This window comes from Caretta caretta, chromosome 5 (genome assembly GCF_965140235.1).
Source record: "Caretta caretta isolate rCarCar2 chromosome 5, rCarCar1.hap1, whole genome shotgun sequence".
Taxonomy (NCBI): domain Eukaryota; kingdom Metazoa; phylum Chordata; order Testudines; family Cheloniidae; genus Caretta; species Caretta caretta.
Genome location: NC_134210.1, coordinates 104,324,219 through 104,348,046, shown reverse-complemented (window position 1 = coordinate 104,348,046; position 23,828 = coordinate 104,324,219). Strand labels below are relative to the sequence as shown.

Here is a 23,828-nt window from a genome sequence, read left to right as displayed (position 1 = left end):
AATTTTATCTTCTTATCTCACTACCATATTTCACTGGTTACTGAACATTTTTACTTTGTCAAATCCACCCCATATCACTTTTCCCCCTGCTTCCTATTATCTCTGACATACTTTCCTGTGGGGAAAATATAATGTAATTCCCCAATGAACAGACGTCTAACAGACATATTGATGTTGCTGAGGTCAGAAAGAACTGAGGTTTTGTATTATGATTGGCTGCTGCTCTGTACATTTTGGGGTACAGTCTGTGATTGAAAATGATAAATGTGATAGCAGTTAAAGAAGGATCTAAACTGGAAGTTTCCTAATTTTTAAAGATTGGTGTGGATTGATATTTCTCTTAAGCAGTTTAACAAACCTTTTAGGTGTTGGAGTTTGTGCAAATAAATTATAAGGACATATTCACCTTACCTGATACTTTCTGATCTCTCATCAAGGACATGCTACTGGGAAAAAGCACACCTGTTTAATGGTTACAAGTGCCAGGAGCCAATACACAATAGTGTATTGTATTACAGAAAGCACACTAATATTATAGCAAACGTTTTTTGCACATATACTTCCACCAAAAACACCAGCTAAAAATAATAAAAACGGACAACATTAATTTGTGGCAGCTGGACACTTCTGGGACCAAGTATTTTAAAAAAATATCTAAACTATATGCCAAGATTAGTCTCAATAAAGTTGCATTTATAAACGGATCTCCTTTCTTAAAGAGGGAGCTACACAGTTGCTTTCCACCACCTACCCTGTCTTCAGCCCTAAAAATGTAAATAAAGGTTGATAAGCAATTGAAAGGAAATGGTTACAGCTACATCCACAGATCTAGAAAAGGTATGAAGTGCAGCAGTGATTGTTCTTGTTTTCTTGGTGGAGTGCAGTCCAACATGAAGTACACATGAGGGTTTTTTTCCCTTAAACTTTAAGCCTGAGAATAACTTCTAAAAAGAATTACTCATACTGGAACAACAAACTGACTATACTAGTAACAATTATACCAGTAGCTTACATTTCTCATGAATAAACATAATTTTGCTTCTTTGCTATTGCCTACATCATTCTACTGCAAATATTTGAACACAAAAATATATTACTCTAATTTGTTAACTTGCAGTACAACTACCTTAGCTACTTTGCTTGTGGCTAGATTTGTTCTGAACAGCTTTCCTGCCTGTGATTAACAGTTTCTGTGACTTTGCCTCCAGTTAGAATGAAATTAATGGCAAATTGTTTAAAGAGTGTTGGTTATGGTTGTTCTACAAAAGTTGATTTAAAGTTACACGATATATATAGCAATGCTTCTTTACAATGCACTATTCAAGATATAATGCCTGAATTCAGTGGTGGTTGTGGATGATGCAAAAGTAACTTTAGGGAAATGTGACTGAAAGGAACATGCTGAGCAGAAAGAGGGTATTGTTTTAACATCACTAGTAGTAGGTATTTATCAATGTCAAGTTTCAGAGTAACAGCCGTGTTAGTCTGTATTCGCAAAAAGAAAAGGAGTACTAGTGGCACCTTAGAGACTAACCAATTTATTTGAGCATAAGCTTTCGTGAGCTACAGCTCACTTCATCGGATCCGATGAAGTGAGCTGTAGCTCACGAAAGCTTATGCTCAAATAAATTGGTTAGTCTCTAAGGTGCTACACGTACTCCTTTTCTTTTATCAGTGTCAAGTTACTGTCACCTCAGGACCATGTGCTCTTTATTGCTCTACCCCACTACCTTTACCAGTGTGATACTTTCATTCCCTTGCTGCCTGTGTGCACTGTATTCAATCCCACTCAGAAGAGGAGGGGGTAGTTTTACAGCCACAGCAGGGTGGCTGAGGTGGAGGAGCGAAGGGGGGGTGGGGGCGATGAGGGGAATCAATCAGTGCTGGACGATGCAACACGGGCCCCCCAGGGGTGAGGGGGGCAGCAGGGTGCCCCCGGCTACACGCATCCCAAAGGACGTAGCTGTGCCAGGGTCTGGAGGGACAGCGGCTCTTGCCAGCGCTGCTCCTGTAGGGCAGGTTTGCAAAGGGGTGGAGTGGGGGTTATTAGGGGAGAGACGGGCACGCAGCTCAAGCCAATAACTCAGTGAGGCCAGGCAGAGGGAGGCGGTGGCTAGCCGAGCCGTGCCCCCCGGGGCTGGGCTGCGCTCGTGGGTGACTCCGCGCCTGCGGCGCTCGGCAGGGTATATAAGGCGGGCGTCAGCGAGCGCCGGGCCTGCAGCACGCGGCGGGCCGCTGGCGCGAGGGCCGGGGGGCTGAGCAGCACGCGCGCCGGGTGTGACCGTCTAGCGGACGGGTGCCAGGGCGGGTCCGGGCCGCGCGCCGGGATGGGGCTGACGCTGAGGCTGCGGGCGCTGTGCGCGGGGCTGCTGTTAGCCGGGCTGCCGGCGGAGCTGGGCGCGCAGAGCGCCCGGGATGCGGCAGCCGCGGCGCCCCGGGGCGGCGAGTACGGGGTGAAGCTGTGCGGCCGGGAGTTCATCCGCGCCGTGATCTTCACCTGCGGCGGGTCCCGCTGGAAGAGATTGGCCCTGCAGGCGGGGGAGCCGCTGCCTGGCGCTGGTGAGTGACCGGGAGCGCGGGGAGGGGGCGGCGTACCCCCCCCCCCCCCGCACCGCAGGCTGCAAACGCAGGGGCGGCACGCGCGGGGCACCGGGCTGGGACCTGCCCCCCGGGAGCCCGGCTCGCGGTGAGGCGGGCGGGCCGGGCTGTCACCCGTCGCGGGGTGGGGGGGTGGCGAGGTGTCCAGCGCACGGCCGCGGCAGGGGGCGGCTGCTGACGGGGCCGGGCAGCGTGAGGCGCAGCCTCGGCTTTCCAGTCGCTTGAGGGCGAGAAACTACTTCGGCGCCCTCGCCTCTGCCCGGCTACGCGCCCAACTTCCCTGCCTCTGCCCCCTCGGTCTTGGGTAGCCTGGTGCGCCCCTTGGCCCGGGGACCAGCGCGAAACCGCCCCCCACGAGCGAGGAAGGTTAAGCCCCGAGCCCGGGACGTGGCCGTCCCTGCCCCCGCGCAGGCTTCGTGCGGGACCGTCTGGGTACCGCCGTGCCGGCTCTGCAACCCGCGGCCCTTCGCGCACAGGGCTGCTCTGGCTCTGGGCTAAACTCATTAACAGACCAGTGTGCCCAGGTGCTACCCTAATGGACACCCGCAAAGTACCTCAGAGGGAGAGAGACCTTCTTCCTCCATTTAACTGCTAGGCTCTGGCCAGCAGTAAGTGGCACAGAGCTCAGTAAGTTTCGCTGCGATCAAAGGGTTGCTGCTACTCACAGGCAAGGGCAGCGAGAACTGATCTTTCTGCCCAAGAAGGTTGGTTGACTTTCAAGCAACACCTTGGGGAAACAAAGGGCTGCTGTACACCTAAGACTTAGGTCGACCTAGCTCAGTTGCTCAAGGGGGTGAAAAATTCACACCCTCGAGAGCTGTAATGAAACGCATCTTAGCCCTGGCCTAGGCACTGATACACTGACAGAATTCTTCTGTTGTCCCAGCTTCTGCCTCTCCCGGGGTGGATCAACCACAGTGACAACCACCCCCCTTGAGTCACTGCAGCAAGTGCCTAACACAGCTGTAATGCCACAGGCTCTGTAGTATGGGCAAGTGCCTGCTCCCTGTTATCTCTGCTTGGAATCTAACCGCCTACTTGTTATGAGCACACACTTCAGAGAAAGCTCTACTACCTCCCACCTCTTCCATCTTGAATATGGTGGTAATGGGTTGCAGTTGATGCTTCAGGGATTGACTGAAGAGCAAGAATAGAGCACTGTCCCAAATCACCTAAAAACCCACAAACACATGGGGTCACTTCTACTTTGCTAATGATGGGACATGTTCAAATAAATGCTTCTATTAGTGAAACTTGTTTAATCCGTCATCCTAGGAAATAAACCCTGGGGGAAAAAAAAAAATCATGGCTACACTCACAGCGTTTCTCCAATGCAGCCACCAGGGGAGGGCAGAAAACAGCAGTCCCTACCAAGGGGCTACCAGCAGTGGTTGGGCGCTGCCCCACGCTGGAGAGAGACAAGCTGGAGGAGCAGGCAGCCAGTGTGCTCCCCACCTTCCCGAGGGCTGTGGGGGCAGGCTCCAGCCACTGGGCCCTGTCCCCTGGCATAGGGCTTCAGGCTCCATTCCCTGACTACATGGTGACAGGCTCTAGGCCCAAGCACCCCCCCCCCCATCACTGCTGTCTCCCCCAGTGTTCCATTGCCCCAGGTGCCTCTGTACCCCTCTCCCCATCCGGCACTTAATTTGTCCCTGGGCTTGCTGGGGCTGAGTAAATCTGCTGTGAAAAGTGATACTAACAAACATACAAATATCACTTTTCACAGCACCCATAGGAGCTAGCAAGTCTTTTAAAACAAGCAAAAAAACCCAAGAAATAAAACAAGGACATTCAAAGCACCTTATTTGTGTTTCTATGCTGTTTAGGGCCAATAAAGAAGAGACAACTGTACATTATTTTTATTATTGAGCCTGCAAAAAACAAAACAAACAAACAAACCTTTCATAAGTCTATTACAAGGACTTGGACATAATTAACTTTAGGAAAAAATATATGTGCATATTTAAGTATTTTAGGAAAAATGGTCAGAGCAGCCATCAACAATAGTTGGTGGCCACACTCTGAGGCCACCAAAAAATGTGTTGAGAACCCCCGTTATAAAAGGTGTATTTATTTGCTTAAAGATTAAACACTTGCACTGTTGTTCAAGACATGTTAAAATGATTCCTATTGTGTATTCAGAAGTCAAAAATAGCAAATGACTGCAAAGCACTTCCTAAGACTTCTGGTTTAGTCAACCTGTACTGTATTTGTTTGTTAAAACTCCTGAATACTAGTATGACTAGACTCGTAGTATCAGTCTTCAAGACTTGAAGACTACTTTGTGGAGCTGAGAAATGGGAAGTGACCCCTTCTTTCAGTAGCACATTCTAGCACAAGTCATATTTGGCCTTATTCTTATTCAGCAGGATACAATTAACTCTGATGGACTTCAACAGGGGTTACTGTGTTTTGTGGAGAGAGAACTTGGGTGTAAATCCAGAAAGGGACTTGTGTGTTGCAAGGCTGAGTATTGCCAAGCGTAACTTTTTAGGCACTTAACAGCTCATGAGTAGAATCCTCAGACCCTGAGTTAGACATCTAGGCTCTGTATACAGTGCATGGAAAGAGTTACATACCTGGGAATGGGATCCACAAAAAGCAGCATGGTGGTAGGGAGCTGAAGAGTAGGGTGTTAGATGCCCAAGCTTGAGCTAGAGGAATGCACTTAAGATCCACAACGAGAAACCCTGTTCTGATATCAGGCACCTAATCTGTTTCTCACAAGAACAGCTCAATAGTCCATTGGTGAGGGTACTCATCTGAGATGTGATGAGTGCCCTCACCCCTGGACTAAAGCATCAGGGATGTCTACATCACTTGCCCCTGATCTTCCCACTGTGTATGTATAGCTAGGTGTGCTTTGAGAACACTTACCTGATTGGGCCCTGCAGGTGAGCTAGTCAAAGGACGCCACTGGGATTTAAGCATGAGATTGAGATGGGCACCTATCCAGAGGCAGAAACCATGGGAACTTTTACAGTAACTTCCAGAATTGGTGACAGCTGAGCAGGCATTGTGAGGATCTCAGTGGTGCCTAAATTTTGGAGCTAGGTGCTTAAGTCCTTTTGGGGAACTCTCTGGTCCCTGTATAGTTATTTAATCTTTTCCATTCTATGTATGATATCTTCCTCAAATTTGAATGCTATATTATTTGGTTACTTAGAGCTGGTCTTCATGAACATTTAGTTCGCAGCAAGCTGGGGTGTGAATCTGCCATGGACTAACTGTCCATGTGGACCCTGCTGATATTCATTTAAAAGAGTCAGCAGGGTCCACATAAACACTTAGTTTGTAGCAGGCTAGTATGGGGAAGCTTCACATTGTAGCTTGCCGCAAACTAAATATTTGTGTAGACAAGCACTTACAAGATCAAGGATTTATTTTGATAAAGAAATTTTGCCAAAACAAAATATATAATACAAAATAGAAAGATCAATAATATTCACAGCACAAAGTTAAAAAGATGTTCTGCAACACTACTAAGGTCCCCATCACTGTATACACTAGATTATATACAGGTATTTAAATGGATGGAGGAGGCTAGACTTGATCTATTTATTGGGTTAACTTATTCTGAAAGATATTTTTAAATAAAATTGTCACATAAAAGGGATTAATCTTAAATACTGATTGAATAAAATTGTAGCTTGAAAAGATTTCCTTTGGAGTAATTCAACTTAAAGGATATTTTATTTACACTGGCCATTAAGCCTGTTACTGTAAAAATCTGTTGAAGACATCTACATACTCTGAACTATACCCAGCATCAGTAAAACAAGTGCTTAAACAAAACACTGAAATTTCTAATAAACTGGGGTGAAAGAGCAGCTCTGCAAATGTGTGCTTGCAAGTATGACAAGAGCAGTGTCCTGAGGGGCTGGATTCGGCCTGCGGACTGCAGTTTGCCCACCCCATATCTAGTATTGGTGTCTCTGAATGGGATCGAGATGGAACTGATCTCGATAAACAGACTGCATCATGAATGCAGGGGCTTATGGACTCACAGCATTAATCCTTCAGTGTTCATATAGACTTTGAGTCATTTAGTTCGCAGCAAAGCCCTGTCTGGGATGATTTAGTTGGGGATAGGTCCTGCTTTGAACAGGGGGTTGGACTAGACTTCCTGAGGTCCCTTCCAACCCTGATATTCTATGATTCATTCAATTTCATGGCAGCCATAGGACCTTTTGTCTTGATCAACTCTTAAAAGCTAACAAACTCTACATGGTTCCCAAAACCTCTGAGGAAGAATAGTCCTAAAACAGCCCATTATCAATTGCTTGGAAGGACATAATAGTCAACCAGAAACTATAGGTATAGTGCTTCCCCAAGTAGTGTGCTAAGTACGGGGGCTACGGTTCTATTTTGCACCTCTAAGAGGTATAGTACAGAACCCTCAGCCTAGAGAAGTGTGTGTGTGTGTGTGGGGGGGGGGGGCAGGCTGAGGTGACTATGCTGGTTTTGTACTCTGCTGCTTCTGGGGATGCTCCAGGGGCTGGAGCAGCTCTGATATTACTTAGCTGTAGAGGCTTGTTTAAGTTATGGCAGCCTCCCTTCGCTGCAGCACTGCCTAGAAGAACCCAGACATGCCTCCTACACTAGGGCTTTGGAAGGGGTACTTATGTCTGTCTTATGCAGTCCCTGTGCTGGGGAAATCCTCTGAGGGGATACTGGGCTTTTAGGGCTCCATAATACCACTCTACCCCGTTTACCCTAGGGAAAAAGGCTGAAGCAGAAGTGACAATCTTAGCCAGTACATGTCATTTTTTGCATATCACTCAGTTCTGGTTGGGTATACTCACAAGTTGAAATAAAAATTAATACATTTTGTTGAAATGACTTGTCGTCAGAGGACTAACTTCAAGACATGATGAAGTTTAAAAATAAATTGTTCATTTGAAGCAAAGCAGCATCTTGACTATTTTTTCCCCCCAATGGACACTTTTCTGCCATGCTCCTAGTTCAATGTCTGAATTGATTTTGCTGCAATTGTAAAGAAAAAAGGTTATTTGGGGCCCCAAGAGTAGTTAGAGAAACTAATACAAAAGGATTTTGCCTACAATAAAAGGAAGGGAAAACAGGGATTTCACATGGAATGGCTTTTACAGTCCAGGTTGGTGGTGCTTGTGATATCCCCACACTGGCTGCGCTTACACGTACATGAGGAAAGCTTTTCTTTGATAGATTGCATGAAACAAGTGGTTGTCTTGCTTTGTCCTTCTAGCCACCCACAGAAGTTCCCAAATTGTGGCCTGCACAGAGTTGGTGTGTAACTAAGCTGCTAGTGTTCCTTCTTTCCAGTTGAGAGAAACAGAGCAGATTGGAGGGAGAGATAAAACAAAGAGCCAAAGCATTAGCTGAAAATATATAAATACTTTCCTAACATTACCCCCTATGTAAGCAACTGGTAGTGTCTGCAAATAGGGGATAGTGATTCATGCAGTCAAGAATAGGAGGAGGTAGTCAATAAGAATTGAAGAGATGGTCCACATTATAGGCAGCTTGCAAACCTCTAGGGTAGCACTTCTACATAGTAACATTGTTTGATAGAGCCATTTTGACACATTTATACTCATCACACTTTACAATCACAGTTGTACCAGTATGTTCTGTGTCTCCTAAAGCACCTGACATGTTGCTTAGTGCAGTTAGGGAATGTTGAGTAACTAAATGAGTTTGGAATGGAATGGATTTGGAGGACAAACACAAATATGATGCTTGTGGATTCTTCTCCACAATTGAGGGAATCTACTTGCACACAAGAGCTGACAGCAAGCTGTTCAATCTTCCAAGACTCAGATCTAAAACCAAGGCTCAGGAGGCCCTTATCCAACACCACCTCTTTGCTGATGATGCAGCAGTGACAACCCACACAGAAGCTCATCTCCAAAACCTTATGGACAGTTTTTCCAAAGCCTGCCAAGACTTTGGGCTTACCATTAGCCTAAAAAAGACAAACAATGTTCCATTATGGGGTTGAGGAAGCACCCTCCATCAAGATCAACATCTATAAACTGCATTGGAAAAGTTGCCACAACAATGTCTAGCAAGAGCAACAATGAGCAAGAGGGTATGGCAAAACAACAAACGGATAGAACACAAAGATCTGTGTGTATCATGCATGGGTTATCAGCACACTTTGGTATGGGAGTGAGACAGGGACCTTATACTCTCATCAGGAAAAAAAGCTCGACAGCTTTCAGATACGTTGCCTTAGTCAAATCTTGGGCATTTCCTTGAGGGATAGTCCCCAACACTGAGGTGCTCCAGCATACCCAGCATGCAAACACTTCTCAGATAGAGATGCCTCCGCTGGCTTTGGCATGTGTGCCTAATTAATGATGGGTGCAACCCAAAAGACATCCTCTACAGCGAACTGGCATCTGGAAAAAGACCCAAAGGATACCCAAAAATTGTGTTTCAAGGATGTGTGCAAGTGAGACCTCAAAGAAATGGACATGGATGTGGACAAATGGGAAGATCACACTCAAAACCACAGCCTTTGGAAACGAGCTTAACAAAGGTGTCCGGAGTTACGAGAGGAAGCCATCCAGCTTAGCAAAGGAGAAAAGAGCTTGCAGAAGGCAGAGCCCAAAGAGTTGAAACATCACTTTTAAATGTGACAGATTTGGGCAGAGATTGTGTGTCTCAAGTGGGTCTCTTCAGCCACATCCTCAGCTGCCATAAAACCAGCTGAGTAAGTTCTTTACCTCTCAGGGGTAGATACCCATGGTCCTCTCAAGACTGAAGAATACCTACTACTGTGGGGCATAAGTGTGTTGCAGAGGGCACTTGATCAGTTGGACCATTGTTAAAGCCCTCTTCCTAGATGTTACAAAAAACTCCAGTACAACAAATTCTTGTAACCACAACTCAGTGCTTGTGTGGGGATACAAAGTATTGTACTTGCTTTGCAAGTTCAAGACAGTCCAATTAACTACCCAACACACACTTTGCTGCAATAGATGATCCAGGCATAGGCTTAAGAGCACAGCTGTGGACCATCACCTTCTATCAGCCAGTCAATCCCTAGGACAGCTTTTCTCAAACTGGGGGTCCACGAGGGTTCTCCAGGGGGTCCGTAGGTCCCACTGATCAACTCAACTCCTTCCCACTCCCTCCCAGTGCCTCGTGCACACCAAGGAACAGCTGTTCAGTGGTGTGTAGGAGGTGCTGGGATGGAGGAGGAGGAGTGGGGATGGGGTGCACTTGGGAGGAGGCAGAATCACGTCCAGGGCCACCGGTCCAGCTGATCAACTCCTCCTCCCTCCCAGTGCCTCCTGTATGCCGGGGAACAGCTGTTCAGTGGTGTGCAGGAGGCACTGGGAGGGAGAGGGAGGAATGGGGATGGGGTGGAAAGAGGCATGGAAGAGAAGAGGCAGGGGTGGCGTGGGGGTGGGAAGAGGTGGGGTAGGGGTGGGGCCTTGGGAAGGGGTGATGTGGGGGCGGGGCTTGAGGCTGAGTGATGGGTTTGGAGGTCCATGAAAATTTTTAAATCAAAATGGGGGTCCTTGGGTTGGTAAAGTTTGAGAACTGCTGTCTGAGGAAATTGCCTGTATCTCATAGCTGCTTAATTACTCTTTATAAATGAATAGCACACAAGTGGTGACTTCCCACCTAAGACTGCATGTAACTGCATGGAGCCCTTGTGGAAAAAGGATGCCTTGTCAAGTGTATCGCTTACAGCAGCCACACTGTTGTAGTTATGCTAAAAGCATGTTTATTACAAAACTAGGCTATTTAAAACAATAGGTAAATAAAACAACCCTGTCAGCCAAGGTAGTGGGAGTGCTATTCTTGTCATCTTGTGTTTAGATAATGATTAAGGCTACGTTTGAGATACGGGTATTTTTAGTAAAAGTCATGGATAGATCACAGGCACTAAACAAAAATTCACGGCCCGTGACCTGTCCATGATTTGTACTATACCCCTGACTAAATCCTGGGAGTGCTGCGGGTGTGTGGGGAGGGGGTGCCGCGGGTGCTGGAGGGAGGTGGGGTTGGTGCGGCTGGCAAGCTCTCTATCCAGCTTCTCTGAAGCGGTGACATCCCTTCATAAGCTCCTAGCTCTCACGCTGCCAGCTCCGCAGCTCCCATTGGCCGGGAACCGCCGCCAGTGGGAGCTGTGGGGTCAGTGCCTGTGGGTGGAGGCAGGAGCTGGGGGAGGGACATGTTGCTGCTTCTGGGGAGCCTGCCACCCAGAGCCCTCACCCCCTCCCACACCCAAACTCCTCCTGCTGCTGTTGGGGGAGGGCGGTGGCAGTGGCCCCAGACTGCCCTAGCAGCAGTTGGTGCAACTGGCCCAGGGGCTGCCTGAGCTGCTTGGGCAGCCCCGTAGCCAGCCACACTGGCCCACTGCAGAAGTCACGCAGGTCATGGAATCCGTGACCTCCGTGATAAGCTCGCAGCCTTCATAATGATTCCTTTATTATTATTTATTATTATTATTAGCTGAATGATTGTGATGTAACTTCTAACTATGACCTTCCACCCTTAGGAACACTATTACACCTAATAACTTTGGAATTAAAAAAAAAATCTTTATTTTTATTTTAACAGATTCTGCTCAAGCCACTAGTAACAAAGAACTAGAGAACTTGAAATTACAGTCAGTCTTAGCTCCTGGATTGGAGCAGCTGCAGAGAGCCAGCATACCACTTGGACAGCTGACATTGAAGGATTTGTTTAGTTTGTTTGATTATAATGAGTATGTACCCATGTCAGATGACTTCAGTGAATATGTTCGCCAGGTTGAGGATGCTGCCTGGAAGAACAGAGGTGGAGCAGGGATTGCCAATCCCATGGTGTCAAATAGCTCTCCTTGGGCCAAATATCCCAGAAGAAAACGAGACTTGTCAATGGGGGTGGCAGGAGTGTGCTGCAAATGGGGATGTACCAAAGCTGATATCAGTACACTATGCTGAGATTAAAATTGTGTTTCTGTATTTATTTTAGACATATGAACTCAATGTTAGTTACAGTGATGCTTGATCAAGTACTGCATGTAAGGAGGGAAACAGTCTCAACAACATGGCAATTTTGTCTGCAAGCAGCTGTATATGTTACTGTTTTTTCTCTAAAAACTCACAAACTTATGATAATTAGTAATTTTGTTTTGCTGCAGTAACCTTTGCTCTAACTCTGTTAGTAAACCTTTATTTTCTGTGTTTTAAGGCTTTGTCTTTAAAATTATAGTAAGACTTTCACACCACCTCTTTGTAACACTTCAGGGAGAAACCTCAATGGTAATTAAAGTATGTCACACTATATAAATCAGTGGTTCTCAAACTTTTGTAGTGGCGACCCCTTTCACACAGCAAGCCTCTGAGTGCAAACCCCCCTTATAAATTAAAAACACTTTTACATATATTTAACACCATTATAAAGGCAGGAGGCAAAGCAGGGTTTCAGGCGGAGGCTGACAGCTTGTAAGCCCCCATGTAATAACCTTGCGACACCTTGAACAGTCCTGACCCCCCGTTTGATATAAATGCTATAGAATTGTTTTTCCCCTTCCATTGGAAACAATACCTAGGGAATCCTTTAAAGAGCTGAGACTTTGACCAATTCTAGCTGAAAGGGTGTTCTGTAACTTGAAACTCAAATACCACCAAGCTTGCTGTTGCACCAGTTAATGGAAGACTGTAGAGTATAACTGGCTTCTATACCACAATAGAAGTTAGTAAGAGGATCTAGTACAATATTCAGACCATCTCCATCCAATTGCAGAATTATTTCTTAAATACCACATTTTAAAACAAAATTTTCTCATTCAGGTTAAACTTTCCGTTGACTTCTTTCTTACTTGTATATCTCTGTACTGCCTGAATCTCTGGTTGAAGAATTAACATGTCAAGGAATCTAGGTTTATCTTCTGTCGTCTGTTCCTCACTTGTTATTTAGATGAGCTGTTAGATATTTAGCACCCTTAATCTTTGCTCCTATTCATACTTCTTTTATGAACACCTTCCAATTTATCTACAATTCTAGAATACTGCAATATTCAATTGTGTGCAATATTCCAGATGTATTGTTGAATTTCTAATTTCTGTTTCATTTGTCTTCCACTGTTACTTGTCTCTTAACGGGTGGTGTCCAGATTTTTCTCTTTATCCTCTTCAGATATACTAAACTTATTTTCTGCTAATATTTGTAACCACTTGAGGTCCCTCTGAATTCTGGTATTTACAATGCATCCTATTGTAACTTTGAAATAGTGTTCTTTGAGACTAGTGAAAATGACAATGAGTAGTTGCCACTCTAAGTACCAGACCTAACACCAACTGCTGCAGCACTATACTTACTGAAGACTATTTATGATGACTGTTTGACTTGCAGCTAGTTTTCAATCCATGTACATTTTTAACCATTATATTTGATCATTTAAACGAACGCTTCACTAAATCAATAGTGCATCTCCTACGTTCCTTTCATCCTCTGACTTTGTAATTATTCCCATCAATTAGATTTTACTGGTAGAGTGAAAACTTCAGGGTATTTTAAAAGAGGATGGGAAAAACAGCTGTTAAATGTGGATATCATCAACCTTTAGCTTTCATAACATTTACATTTCAATGGGATGGCAATTTATAGCACTAACTGTTAAATACAGTTTTCTTCTACAATACATAGCTGCAGTGAATGAGAGATGCTCTGGGAAGAGTAACTGAGTAACAGTGTTGTGTGTTCACTGTAGCTCCCAGTGCTAGTTAAGGGTGCATATTTTTTTCCATTCTAAACCCTGCTTCCAGTCACTCATCTTAATGAATTTTTCAAGTTTTGGGATGAGTTTTTCTAGACATAGCATCTTATAAAGGAGAAGGGGTAGAGTTTGAGGAGAAACGCCTCCCCTAATTTGATAGGGTGGAAGGAGGGAGAAAATTCTCTCTCAATTTCATGCTTAGCAATTCTACTGCAGAAACAGCTCTAGCAGAGAGCTGAAATTTGACATAGAAAATAGCCTGTACCAAATTTCTTAAGCGCTTTGAGAAAAATTACTGTAGTTTGATTAAATTATGATCATTTGAAAATTGCTCTGTATGTACAGTCCATCTTGACAGAACATTTTCTCTGCTAAACTTGTACAGTGAAAAACTGAGAAAAAGCTGCACTGTATATATTTACAAACAAGCAGAGGAAGTGACATACCTGTTCCTTATTCCAGGACTGCCTTTCAGGTTTGTTGGTGGCACATCCACCTAGGCACACAGCCCAGAGGTGATCCAGGTGAGCTACCTTTCCTCCTCCTGCATCTCATGGTCTAAAGGTGTAATTCAGGTGGGCTAAGCTAACTCTTGGACCAAACCACTGGAATTTTCTTTGGCACTTTCTTAACGTTCAATGTTGAAGACATAGCCATTAACATTATAACGAGTGAAGATACGAAAAAATAAAAGGAAATCTGTCTCTCCATGAAATTTACCACAAGCAGTAAGTGGAAATATAATTCCCAACTCAAGCAAGGAATATTTATGGCTTAACCGAGGCAGGAGGTGTGACTTGCAGAAGGTGCTGAAGTTTGTCTTTCACTATTATCCTGGCACTTTGTGAATAGTCTTTGAAGGGTGAAAGTAAACCAACTGTAATGTAAGTACTGGATTGATAAAATTCACTCACAAATGAATGAATACTATACATTATTTAATTTATCCTCTCTTTGCACATACACATTTGTTACAAGAGTGTGAGGTATTCTTACCAGGGTTCTCTCAGGATCAAGGGTGACTAAGATACTGAGCATAGTTCTATTTCACCTCTATTTAAAAAAATCCATTAAGCAATGAATTTTTGTTGGTTAGTTGAATGTTTAGACATGTTTCACTACAGATATGTATTTACAAGTGATTGGGAATGGGTTACATACAGACAAGTCATTAAGCTGAAGTGTTAAATGTTCGAAAGGAAAACACCTTAACTTAAAATTGTAAATACATATTGAATGTTTAAAAAAACATATGTCTGAAAGCCAGGAACTCAAAGGTAACTCTACACAAAAACGCCACAAGTCAGATATTGACAAGTGTGGAAATGCAGAGTTTGGAATAACCTAATCACTAACTCTTTGTCACTGGACAGTAGAGCAGTACTAACTTCATTTTCATATACACCAATTCAGAATTACAGGAAATCTTACAATAAAAAAATTAAAGTAATCAAATCAAAATTTTGCAGATTAGAGTCCATTCTCAGATATTTTAACAGCCTGACCATGTCCCTTTAAAATTTTAGAACTAACATTCTGGTATGCCAGCACACCCATTCTTATTGTTGGGGTTTGTCACCTCCTAACATCACACGTATCAATGTGTACTAAACAACTAAAGAGAATTTCTTTATGCTATTACCACATTAGATGATTAAAACTAAATTTTTAAAATTAAGGTCAAGATTTAAAAAAATAAGTGCCTAATAAGGGGTTAGGAGCCTAATTTTAGGTAGTCTGAGAGGTTGGGTGTTAAACGCATTTGAAAGGGGACCAAATAACGCCTTGATTATGTGCTGTCCTTAGTTAACTTTAAGCACACACTTAAACACCTTTCCTGAATAGAGACGCTTTCTTGAATTGAAAATCTTGGCAGCAATGTACTACTTTATTATAGCATTTAGTTACTTTATACATTTCTTTGATCTTGGATAATGAAAATACTCAAATTTCATGTCTGTATTCCGTTTTTTAGTCCATTTAACATTCAGGTTCTCATGTACTTGCAATCCAAACACTGCAAGAAAATGCTTATTTAAAACAAGCACTTTAATGGAAACATTTCTAAAGCTTGGGTTACAAAAGCTAAGTTTTGGTCTAATATCTGAATATTCTTTTAATATCACTTTGTCTTGGCAGCTAGTTCACTTAGGCCTCATATTGATCCTCTGCACAGAACTGAATTTCACCTTATGCAATCTATTTTGAGAATTCATGCATCTTCAGTCTTGTCAGGCCATATATGCAAGAAGGGAGAATTTATATTTAAGGTAGGGAATATAAAAGTTGAGGTAATTACATTAGCAAAGAAAAAATATTTCAAATGATATGGCATGTTCAGTGCACATAATTAGTTTGCAATGCTACATTACCTTAAATCACTATACAATTTCAAGTAACTTTTTCAATTAGTATTTGTCCCAGTATGCCTCCCTGAGGCTGGGGTAGGCACTGTGGGTGACCCCCACCTTACTTCCCCCTAACTGGGGCATCATATGTTCTCTAAAAAGGGATCTGGGCCAGGGGGACCAAAAGAAACAAACAAATTAAAAATAAGTATCTCATGGAAGGAAAATTTTTAACAAACAGTTCCAGAAGCCCTTACCTTAGGACCCCTGATTTACAAGCTCCGCAACTCAAAGTCCTCAAGCAAAGTCTCTGAGCCAAGCCTGCTCAGGATAGTCTTCTGGAACCTGGGACAGAGATCACCACCCATTTACAAGCTGGATGGCTTCTAATTCCCCCTTTTGCTCAGCTTCCCATTTTTGTTTAAATCGATCAATCCTAGGGCAGAGGAAGGAGCTTTCTTGATTATACTCAGGCTGTTCTGTTTGTGAGCTCCTGGGCTGACCCCTACAGTGGTAGTTCACTCCTTCCTTTCCTACCTTCGTTCCTCCTGTGCTGCTGACACAAATGGCGGTCCAGCTCCTCCACTGATTATAGGCACCTGCTAGTTGTGGTACTTCATCCCAGGTGATGCCCGCACATTCAGTATCCTCTGTCACGGTCTTCTACCAGTTCTTCCTTGGCCATCCGTGCTTTCTCTTTCCTCCCTCAGGTACCCAATTCAGTGCTTGCTCAGCATGTCTCCCATCTTCCAGACTGTGTACATGTCCCAACTACCTGAGCCTTCTTTCTTTGAAGATATTTTCTTGGCTGTCCTGCTCTGTCAGCTCCCTTACTCCCACATTTGTTTTGTCTTTCCATGAAATGTGTAATACCCTCCTCAGCTGTCTGAGATAGGAGTCTCCAATCTCTTTTTGTCCTCTGCATGCACACACACTCCTTCTCAATACTTTAATATCTAATTTTGATTGTCAAACACGATTGCATGTCTCTGATCCTGCTCTCAGGTACACTTTATATATTTTTTCTCCTTTACACATTCCATCACCGCCTGACTTCTTTATGCACTAGTCATACTGGCTCAAATAAATCCTTAGGAGTACTTCCTATCTTCCCCTAATGTTATCAAGGGTAGTTGGCGGGAGAAGATTGTTATAAAACTATATGCAAAAATTAGAAGAAACTGATTTTTTTTAAAATCATTTTAATACTTTTTGAAATATGTTGGTACAGTTATATTCATAGGGATATACAGTAACTGGTGTCTGAGAACTATGGAAGCGTTTCTTAGATACTGTGATTTGTCCAAACTCTCATTAGCTGCTAATTTCTCTCTTTTCTGATTAGGTCATAGCTTTATGGAAATTCATTCCTGTTGCTTATTACATGGACTTTTGCAACTTTTTGGAATATGTTTAAGAATGAATTTTGAAGCTAAATATATTCACAATTAGTGGACCACAGACCAGTATTATATTTGGAAATAAAAACACGTTTGTGTTTGTAAAGACTTTTTACAATATATACTTCATTTATATTAAAATGATTTTTCTTTAAATATAAAAATCTGAAAAGCAGTAGCTGTAATAAAATTTTCACTTTACTCCGTAGCAGCAGTCATGTACAGGTAGGACAGAGCACTTTTTCACAACAAATCACAGCATTATAAATAACAAGAAAATGTGACAAACTGAATGCCAACTGAAGAAAGTAAAATAATTATGGCTTATCTGTTAATGCAAAGACTGTATAATGTAAAAGAAAATATCAGCGTATATACAGAGCTACTGTAACTAATAGGAACTAACTTCCGAAGTGCATTGATTTTAAAGGTTACTACATTTGGCATTAACAAGTCCAGCAAAGTTACTGCATTTGTATCCTCTTTAAAACCAACAGAACAGTTATATTTGTAAAAGGTGGTTTTTTTTGTCTGAATCAATTTTTTTGTCTGTGAGTTCTCAATCTTGCAAGGTGTTGCATAACTCCTGAAGGTACTAATCACTGTTAGCTCCTCATGATTTCACTGGGCTTTGGGGATGCTAAGCAACTTGCAGGATCAAGCCTTTAAATATAGACAGTTGTTACAATGGATTAATTTACCCTGTCCAACTGAACAAACAAAATTTGATGTGAATTTGTATCTTTTCTCTAAAAACTAAAATAGAATATAAAAAAGTAAAAAAACAGATGCTTTTTAAAATGTTTTTAATAAAATACAGAACTTCAAAACTTTAAGTTCTAACACTACACTTATGAAATCAAATAGAGTATGAAATCAGACATACTGTACTAGAACAAGCAAAGGGCTTTTATTCACTTGAAAACAATAGCAGTATGGAAGATCTCTTCATTGCATTACACAAACGTCCCTGAGATTTTTACATAAAAAAGCTATATTCTGTGTCTATTAAATATTGGAAACCTACGGTGGGATCAATGAAGGGACTTATGTATTGCAACGCTGAGCGTCACAATCCTTACTTTTAAGCGCCTAGAAAATTACAGAACCACCACTGCGATCCACCAAGCAGTTAGGTGAGTTAGGCACCCATACAATCACCTTGGGAGAGACAGATGCCTCAGAGAGCAAGACACAAAAGCCAGAATGCTTGGCAGAGAGCCACCTAAGCTAGCCAGTGGGAGATACCAACTAGAAATGTCTGTGCTAAGCCCTGCCCCACCCTCTTTTGGAGATAGGCACCTAAATCCAGGTTGCAGGGAGGCACCTATGTCTATGTAAATCCATTAACAGGAACCTGCTGCCTGGATTTAGACGGCTTAGGCACCTATGATGTTTCTTGAGGGAGTCAGTTAGGCACCTGTCTCGCTCCACAGATAATGGTGGTGCTGGCAGGGTGGCACCCACCATATAACTTCTCAGCCAGTGGTTAGAGCACTCACCTAGGGTGTGGGAGACCCAGGTTTAATTCCCCCCTCTGCCAGAAGGGGAGAAAGAATTTGAACAGCGGTCTCCCATAGCCCCGTGGTTAGAATGCCTTTAACCACGGGGCTATGGGACAGTCTAAGTTGAGGGTCCCTTACTCTTTCCTGTTGCACTATTGATAAATAATGAAACAGTGTTTGGAACTGGGGGACTAGACTCAGGACTTCCTAGGTGGGTGACCCTAGGTCCAGTACTTAAGATTTCCAATGGGACTTGTTCTGGTAAGTGAGCTCTGAGCCTGTCTACTGGATCGGGCCCTGCACATAACTTGGGTGTCTGAATGCCTGTCTTTCCTTGGTTAGTGAATCACTCTGGGGCTCAGATAGGAGTTAGGCATCTGGTCGGCTAGAACGAGGCAGCACATGGCCAAAGGAAGAAACATAGGTGCCTAGGGAACTTTAAAAAACTTCAGTGTTGAGTTCAGGTGCTTACAGGGTTTGGCAAGAGCTTTTTGAATCGCAGTGGAGCCAAAACTGGGACTTAAGTGCCTAAAACAGGGATGTAGGCACCTAAGTCTGGGGTTTAGGTGCTTATGTACTTTCATGGATCCCACCTCTATGGGTTACTGAGTGTCATACACTGCAATTTCAGATTTCTGCATTCATCATCCCAGCAATAATGCTGTTTAATGCTTGTAAAACTAGAATATTTTGTTTGGTTACCAAAAAACCCCAAACAAACAACAAATGAAACAAAACCCCTACAAAACTCACTGTACAAAGTTAAGACTCTACAAATACAAATGCAAATACATCTTTTGCACAACTTATTTTAAAATCAAGTCCAAAACAATGTACAGAAATGCAACAACAGGTACTGATTTGAAAAAAAGCACTTGAAAAATATATGGTGAAGTTACTTTTTAAAAAATGCATTAAGTGTTTCAAACATCGTGACAAAAGAAGCATAAATTATTGGTAAAATAATTTCCAGAATAGAAGGCCTGATCCTGCACTTCTTACCCTTGGCAAAATCTCCCTGTTTTTGGTCAACATAAGACTTGCCTGGGTAAGACCTGCAGGAGTGTCCCGTAGTGGCACAAAACATTCTCATACTGGCACTGGGCTGAACACTGGGTAAACATAGTTAGAATTGAGGTACTTTTTAAAAACAATCTTCCTATAAGATTTACATTATGACAGCACTATTGTGCCCCTTAATGTTTGCGAATAGTTTTCCTGTTTCTCTGATTTGCTGTCAATTTACTTAAAAATGAACATTCCACTTGACTAGAAATCTGATCTAAGAACAAAGGTTGAGTTGTGGTGCCCCTAAAATGAGATTTGCTGAACAAAAACAAAGTTGAACAACCACTCTAACAAGGCAAGTTAGAGTTAAATTTAGTTTACAATCTACTGTATTTTAAGAGAACAAGTAGGATCATATGGCTTGAATTAGAAAACACCACATTCATTGACTTACAGCTAGAGATAATGGGGATCGTGCCCCCAAGAAATATGCATGTAGGGGACACTCCATACACAGGTCTTCCTTCCCTCACAGGATAGGGGGCCTCAGTTAACCTCAACAGATCGTATACCCCTTCTATGTGGGTCTGTAATGGACCAGGGAGAAGGAGCGCATGGGTTCCCCAGAAAGGGTATTTGAGCCTGGAGCTGTAGTTATCTTTTCTCTGCAGCTCCTTGACATATGTTAAAGGGACTGAGGCCAGAACTAATGGAAGCACCAAGCCAAGGTACAGGGACTCTGTGCAGGTAGCTTTGGCCTCACGCAGATCTCACAGAATTCTGAGGGTGGGGCCTGGGCCTGTTTGCAGGGTGGCAAATCCTGGTTCCTAAACCTCAGACCGATGTGAAGGAATTTCTGCCTGGGAAATCTCACTGATATTTCCTTCTCCCAAATCTTGGGGTTTGATCAAAGGAAGGAAATAGGAAATGGGATGGTACAACTCCATCAGCAAACAGTCCTGGTAAGATGTCTGATAGTTTTGCTGTAAACTCCTTTTGGGAGTGGAGGCAGAGGGGCACAGTTAATCCTAATACTTAATTGTGGATTTGGAGGTGTTTTCTATTTTTAGTTCAACCCCCAAAGCAGAATCCTTATTTATAGATAAATTCATCATTACAAAGATAAAGTCAGAAAGACAAAAGAGCAGCATGTAATAAGGTTAATAATGTGTTTAGCATTCTCATTCTCCAAAGTGGCCCACTGAAGTCATTGCTTTGTCTGAAGCAGCTTCAATTCCACTTGCTGCCTGTATTTTCATAAAATGTGGGGAGAACCCAACATTTCCGCAACGGTTACGTGGGGGGAAAGTAGGAAAATAGACTGTGCTGTTTTTACGCTTGTCCATTTCAAAATTTAACTTTTTTGGGGGGAGAGGGGTTGCTGTACAAATAGAACTAAATATTTGTTCCCTTTCCCTAAAAATATTTACAGTACATCACACAACAGCCTAACATATACCTCTGCATGTATTGCTGGCTAATAATGGACTCAAACAGGCACATTGAAAGTTGCTTAGTAAATTATCTAACCTCCTTCAATTTGTTCTACAGAGAAGCCAATTCTTCATTCACAATGAAATTATAAAACTCTATTAATAAAGCACAAGCCCTTGTGCAACACACTACACAGGACGCCAAGTTGCTATACATTCAGTGTGAAAACACCAAAAATATATTCTGTGCATCTCCATCTTGGCAAGGAAATGCATTCAGTCTTTTCATCTCCCTAAAAACCTCACCAAAGTGGTAAGTCACTCTTTTTTTGCATTGCCAAGTAAGGCAAATACTGGTGATGCTAACTGATCACATATTAGGACACTGTTTAGAAAAATAATCCACTTTCTATTAGAGTATTTCATTGTCATGTCCTTGTAGTAGCAAATGTATCCTGATGAAGAAGAAAAACAGAATTCCTCACAGTTTGCAGGTTCTGATAGGATATTTGCACACACGTTTTGCCCACAACAAAGAGACGGATGTATGTGTATAATCCACAGCAACCCAAAGGGCAGACTTTGTTCTGTCCCAATATGTCCTCTGAACGAACTTCAGTTCTCTTATCCACCCACGTTGTCCCTTATACGATCCACTCGCACCGCAAGCTCCCTAAAGGAGGGACGCTGGCTTACGTTATTGTTCCAGCATTCTGTCATGATGGCATAAATCTGGGGAAGACATCAGAAAAGAGAGGTTACTCACCCTGTGCAGTAACTATAGTTCTTCAAGATGGGTGCTCCACTTCAGGTGCGCATGCACCCCATGGCCTTTGATCAGAAGTTTTCATTAGCAGTGTCCATGTAGCCCACACATGCATCCTTGTACCCTGAAATGAGGCTGTGCAGGCAAACCACCCGCAGTTCTTTCTCCCCCACCAAGTCTCAGAAGGAAACTTCGAAGCAGAGGGGACAGAGGGTGGGTAAAGGCGCACCCATAGGGCCACAATCTCGAAGAACTGTAGTTACTGCACAGCGTGAGTAACCCCTCTGTCTTCTTCGAGTAGTGTCCCTGTGGGTGTGCCTCTTCAGGTGGCTCCTGAGCAGTATCCCCAGAAGCAGGAGCGAGTTTCAGAACAGAGTCCAGCACAGAGGAAAGAACTGCATTGCCAACTGCCACATCAGCTCTAGAGGCACTAAGGTGCAGTGCCTGGAGAAGGTATGTACCAAAAACCATGTAGCAACTCTGCAGACCTCAGATACTGGGACATTTTAAAGTAGAGCCATAGATGAAGACTATGACTTTGTCAAGTGAGCTGACATGCCAGCAGGTGGTGGAATGCTGGCAGCCCCGTAACAAGCTATAATACACCCAGAAATCCATTGCATTTGTCTTTGGGTAGAAATAGCAGAGCCTTTAGAACTATCTGCAAAGGAAATAAACAGTCCAGGAGATTTAAGAAATGATTTAGTCCTATCTAGACAGAAAGCTAACATCCTCCTAACACCCACCCAAAGTACGGAAAGCGGTCTCCAGGTTGGCATTGTGTGGTATTGGAAAGAAAAGTGGTAGGTGAATGATCTGATTCAAATGAAACTCAGAAGACACTTGAGGAAGAAACATGGGGTGTGGTCAAAAGGAACCTTTGTCCTTGTAGAATACTGTGAAAGGAAGGTCTGCCATTAAGGCCCCAATCACTCTGACTTTGCTGGCAAACGTAATAGTTACTAAGATTCTACTTTCATGGACAAATTCAGTTAGAAGCAGGTCACCATTGGTTCAAAAGGAGATTTCATGAGACTTTTAAGAACCAACTTAAGGTCCCAAACTGGGGTGGGGGCTTTCTCCAGTGAGAGGTCTGAGTAATCTCTTCCCATGACCCTTCCGGTTGTAGGATGAGAACCCTTCAATAGTGGTATGAAAAGCTCTTAAGGCTCCTTGAGAGAACTAAGTGATAGTTCTGTTTTCTTTAGGTGCAGCAGGTACTCCAGAACAAGCGGAAGCAAGGCAGATTCGGGGACAGCATTCTGGAATTCACACAAGTGATTAAATCTCCTCCACTTCGGAAGGTAACCATTTTTGGTAAAATCTTTCCTACTTTTTGGTAACATCTGTTGTACCCTCTGCAGAACAGATTGACTCTAACCCCACAAACCATCATGGAACCATGTCTAGAGGTAGAGAAAAAACAGTTACTTACTTTCTCGTAATTGTTGTTCTTCGAGATGTGTTGTTCACGTCCATTCCACATTAGGTGTGCGCGCACCACGTGCACGAGCGTCGGAAACTTTTCCCCTTAGTGGTCCCGGCGGGGCCCCCGAGAGGTGCCACTGCTGGCCCAACCCCCTCCAGGTCCTTCTTGCCGGCGACTCCGACAGCGGGATAGGAGGGTGGGTGGTGGAATGGACGTGAACAACACATCTCGAAGAACAACAGTTATGGGAAAGTAAGTAACCATTTTTTCCTCTTCGAGTGCTTGTTCACGTCCATTCCACATTAGGTGAATCACAAGCTTACCTCTGGAGGAGGTAGGAGTCACGGAACAACTGCTCGGAGGACCGCTCTGCCAACTGCAGCGTCCTCTCTGGCCTGCTGGTTGACCGTGTAGTCGGACGTGAAGGTGTGCACTGAGGATCAGGTGGCTCCTCTGCAGATCTCCTGGATCGGGACCTGTGCCAGGAATGCCGTGGACGTCGCTTGCGCCCTGGTCGAGTGGGCCGTGACCGCCAAGGCCGGAACACCTGCGAGCTCATAGCATGCCCGGATGCAGCTTGTCATCCGAGACGAAATCCGCTGCGCCGACACTGGGAGGCCTTTCATCCTCTCGGCT

General features: G+C 43.6%; 2 protein-coding genes and 1 long non-coding RNA gene across 10 annotated transcripts in view; 2 read left to right on the top strand and 1 right to left on the bottom strand.

Moving 5' to 3' along the window:
* Positions 1-23,828, top strand: part of LOC142072208 (uncharacterized) — a 630,664-nt gene that overhangs the window by 149,480 nt on the left and 457,356 nt on the right. The window lies entirely within an intron of this gene.
* Positions 1-23,828, bottom strand: part of JAK2 (Janus kinase 2) — a 190,596-nt gene that overhangs the window by 18,195 nt on the left and 148,573 nt on the right. For 5 of the 8 annotated variants that reach the window (XM_048850409.2, XM_048850403.2, XM_075128758.1 and 2 more), the window contains exon 24: positions 4,443-8,545. The exons of 1 other annotated variant lie outside the window; for it this stretch is intronic. In XM_048850409.2, the coding sequence (XP_048706366.1) occupies positions 8,177-8,545 (369 nt within the window). In that variant the 3' untranslated portion in view covers positions 4,443-8,176. Of the gene's footprint in view, positions 1-4,442; positions 8,546-17,231; positions 17,715-17,840; positions 21,730-23,828 lie in introns of those variants that run through there. 2 more of the 8 variants (XM_048850413.2, XM_048850411.2) reach the window with 2 other exon arrangements.
* Positions 2,235-11,768, top strand: LOC125636764 (relaxin-3). The gene is made up of 2 exons (XM_048850415.2): positions 2,235-2,559; positions 11,161-11,768. The coding sequence occupies exons 1-2, from the start codon at positions 2,328-2,330 to the stop codon at positions 11,523-11,525; spliced, it is 597 nt and encodes a 198-aa protein (XP_048706372.1). The 5' UTR covers positions 2,235-2,327; the 3' UTR covers positions 11,526-11,768.

What these genes read in the sequence shown, in the direction of transcription:
- LOC125636764 (XM_048850415.2), top strand. Translation starts at nt 2,328, where the DNA reads ATGGGGCTGACGCTGAGGCTGCGGGCGCTGTGCGCGGGGCTGCTGTTA. An exon ending in GGAGCCGCTGCCTGGCGCTG is followed by an intron (nt 2,560 to 11,160) that starts GTGAGTGACCGG and finishes TTATTTTAACAG; the next exon opens with ATTCTGCTCAAGCCACTAGT.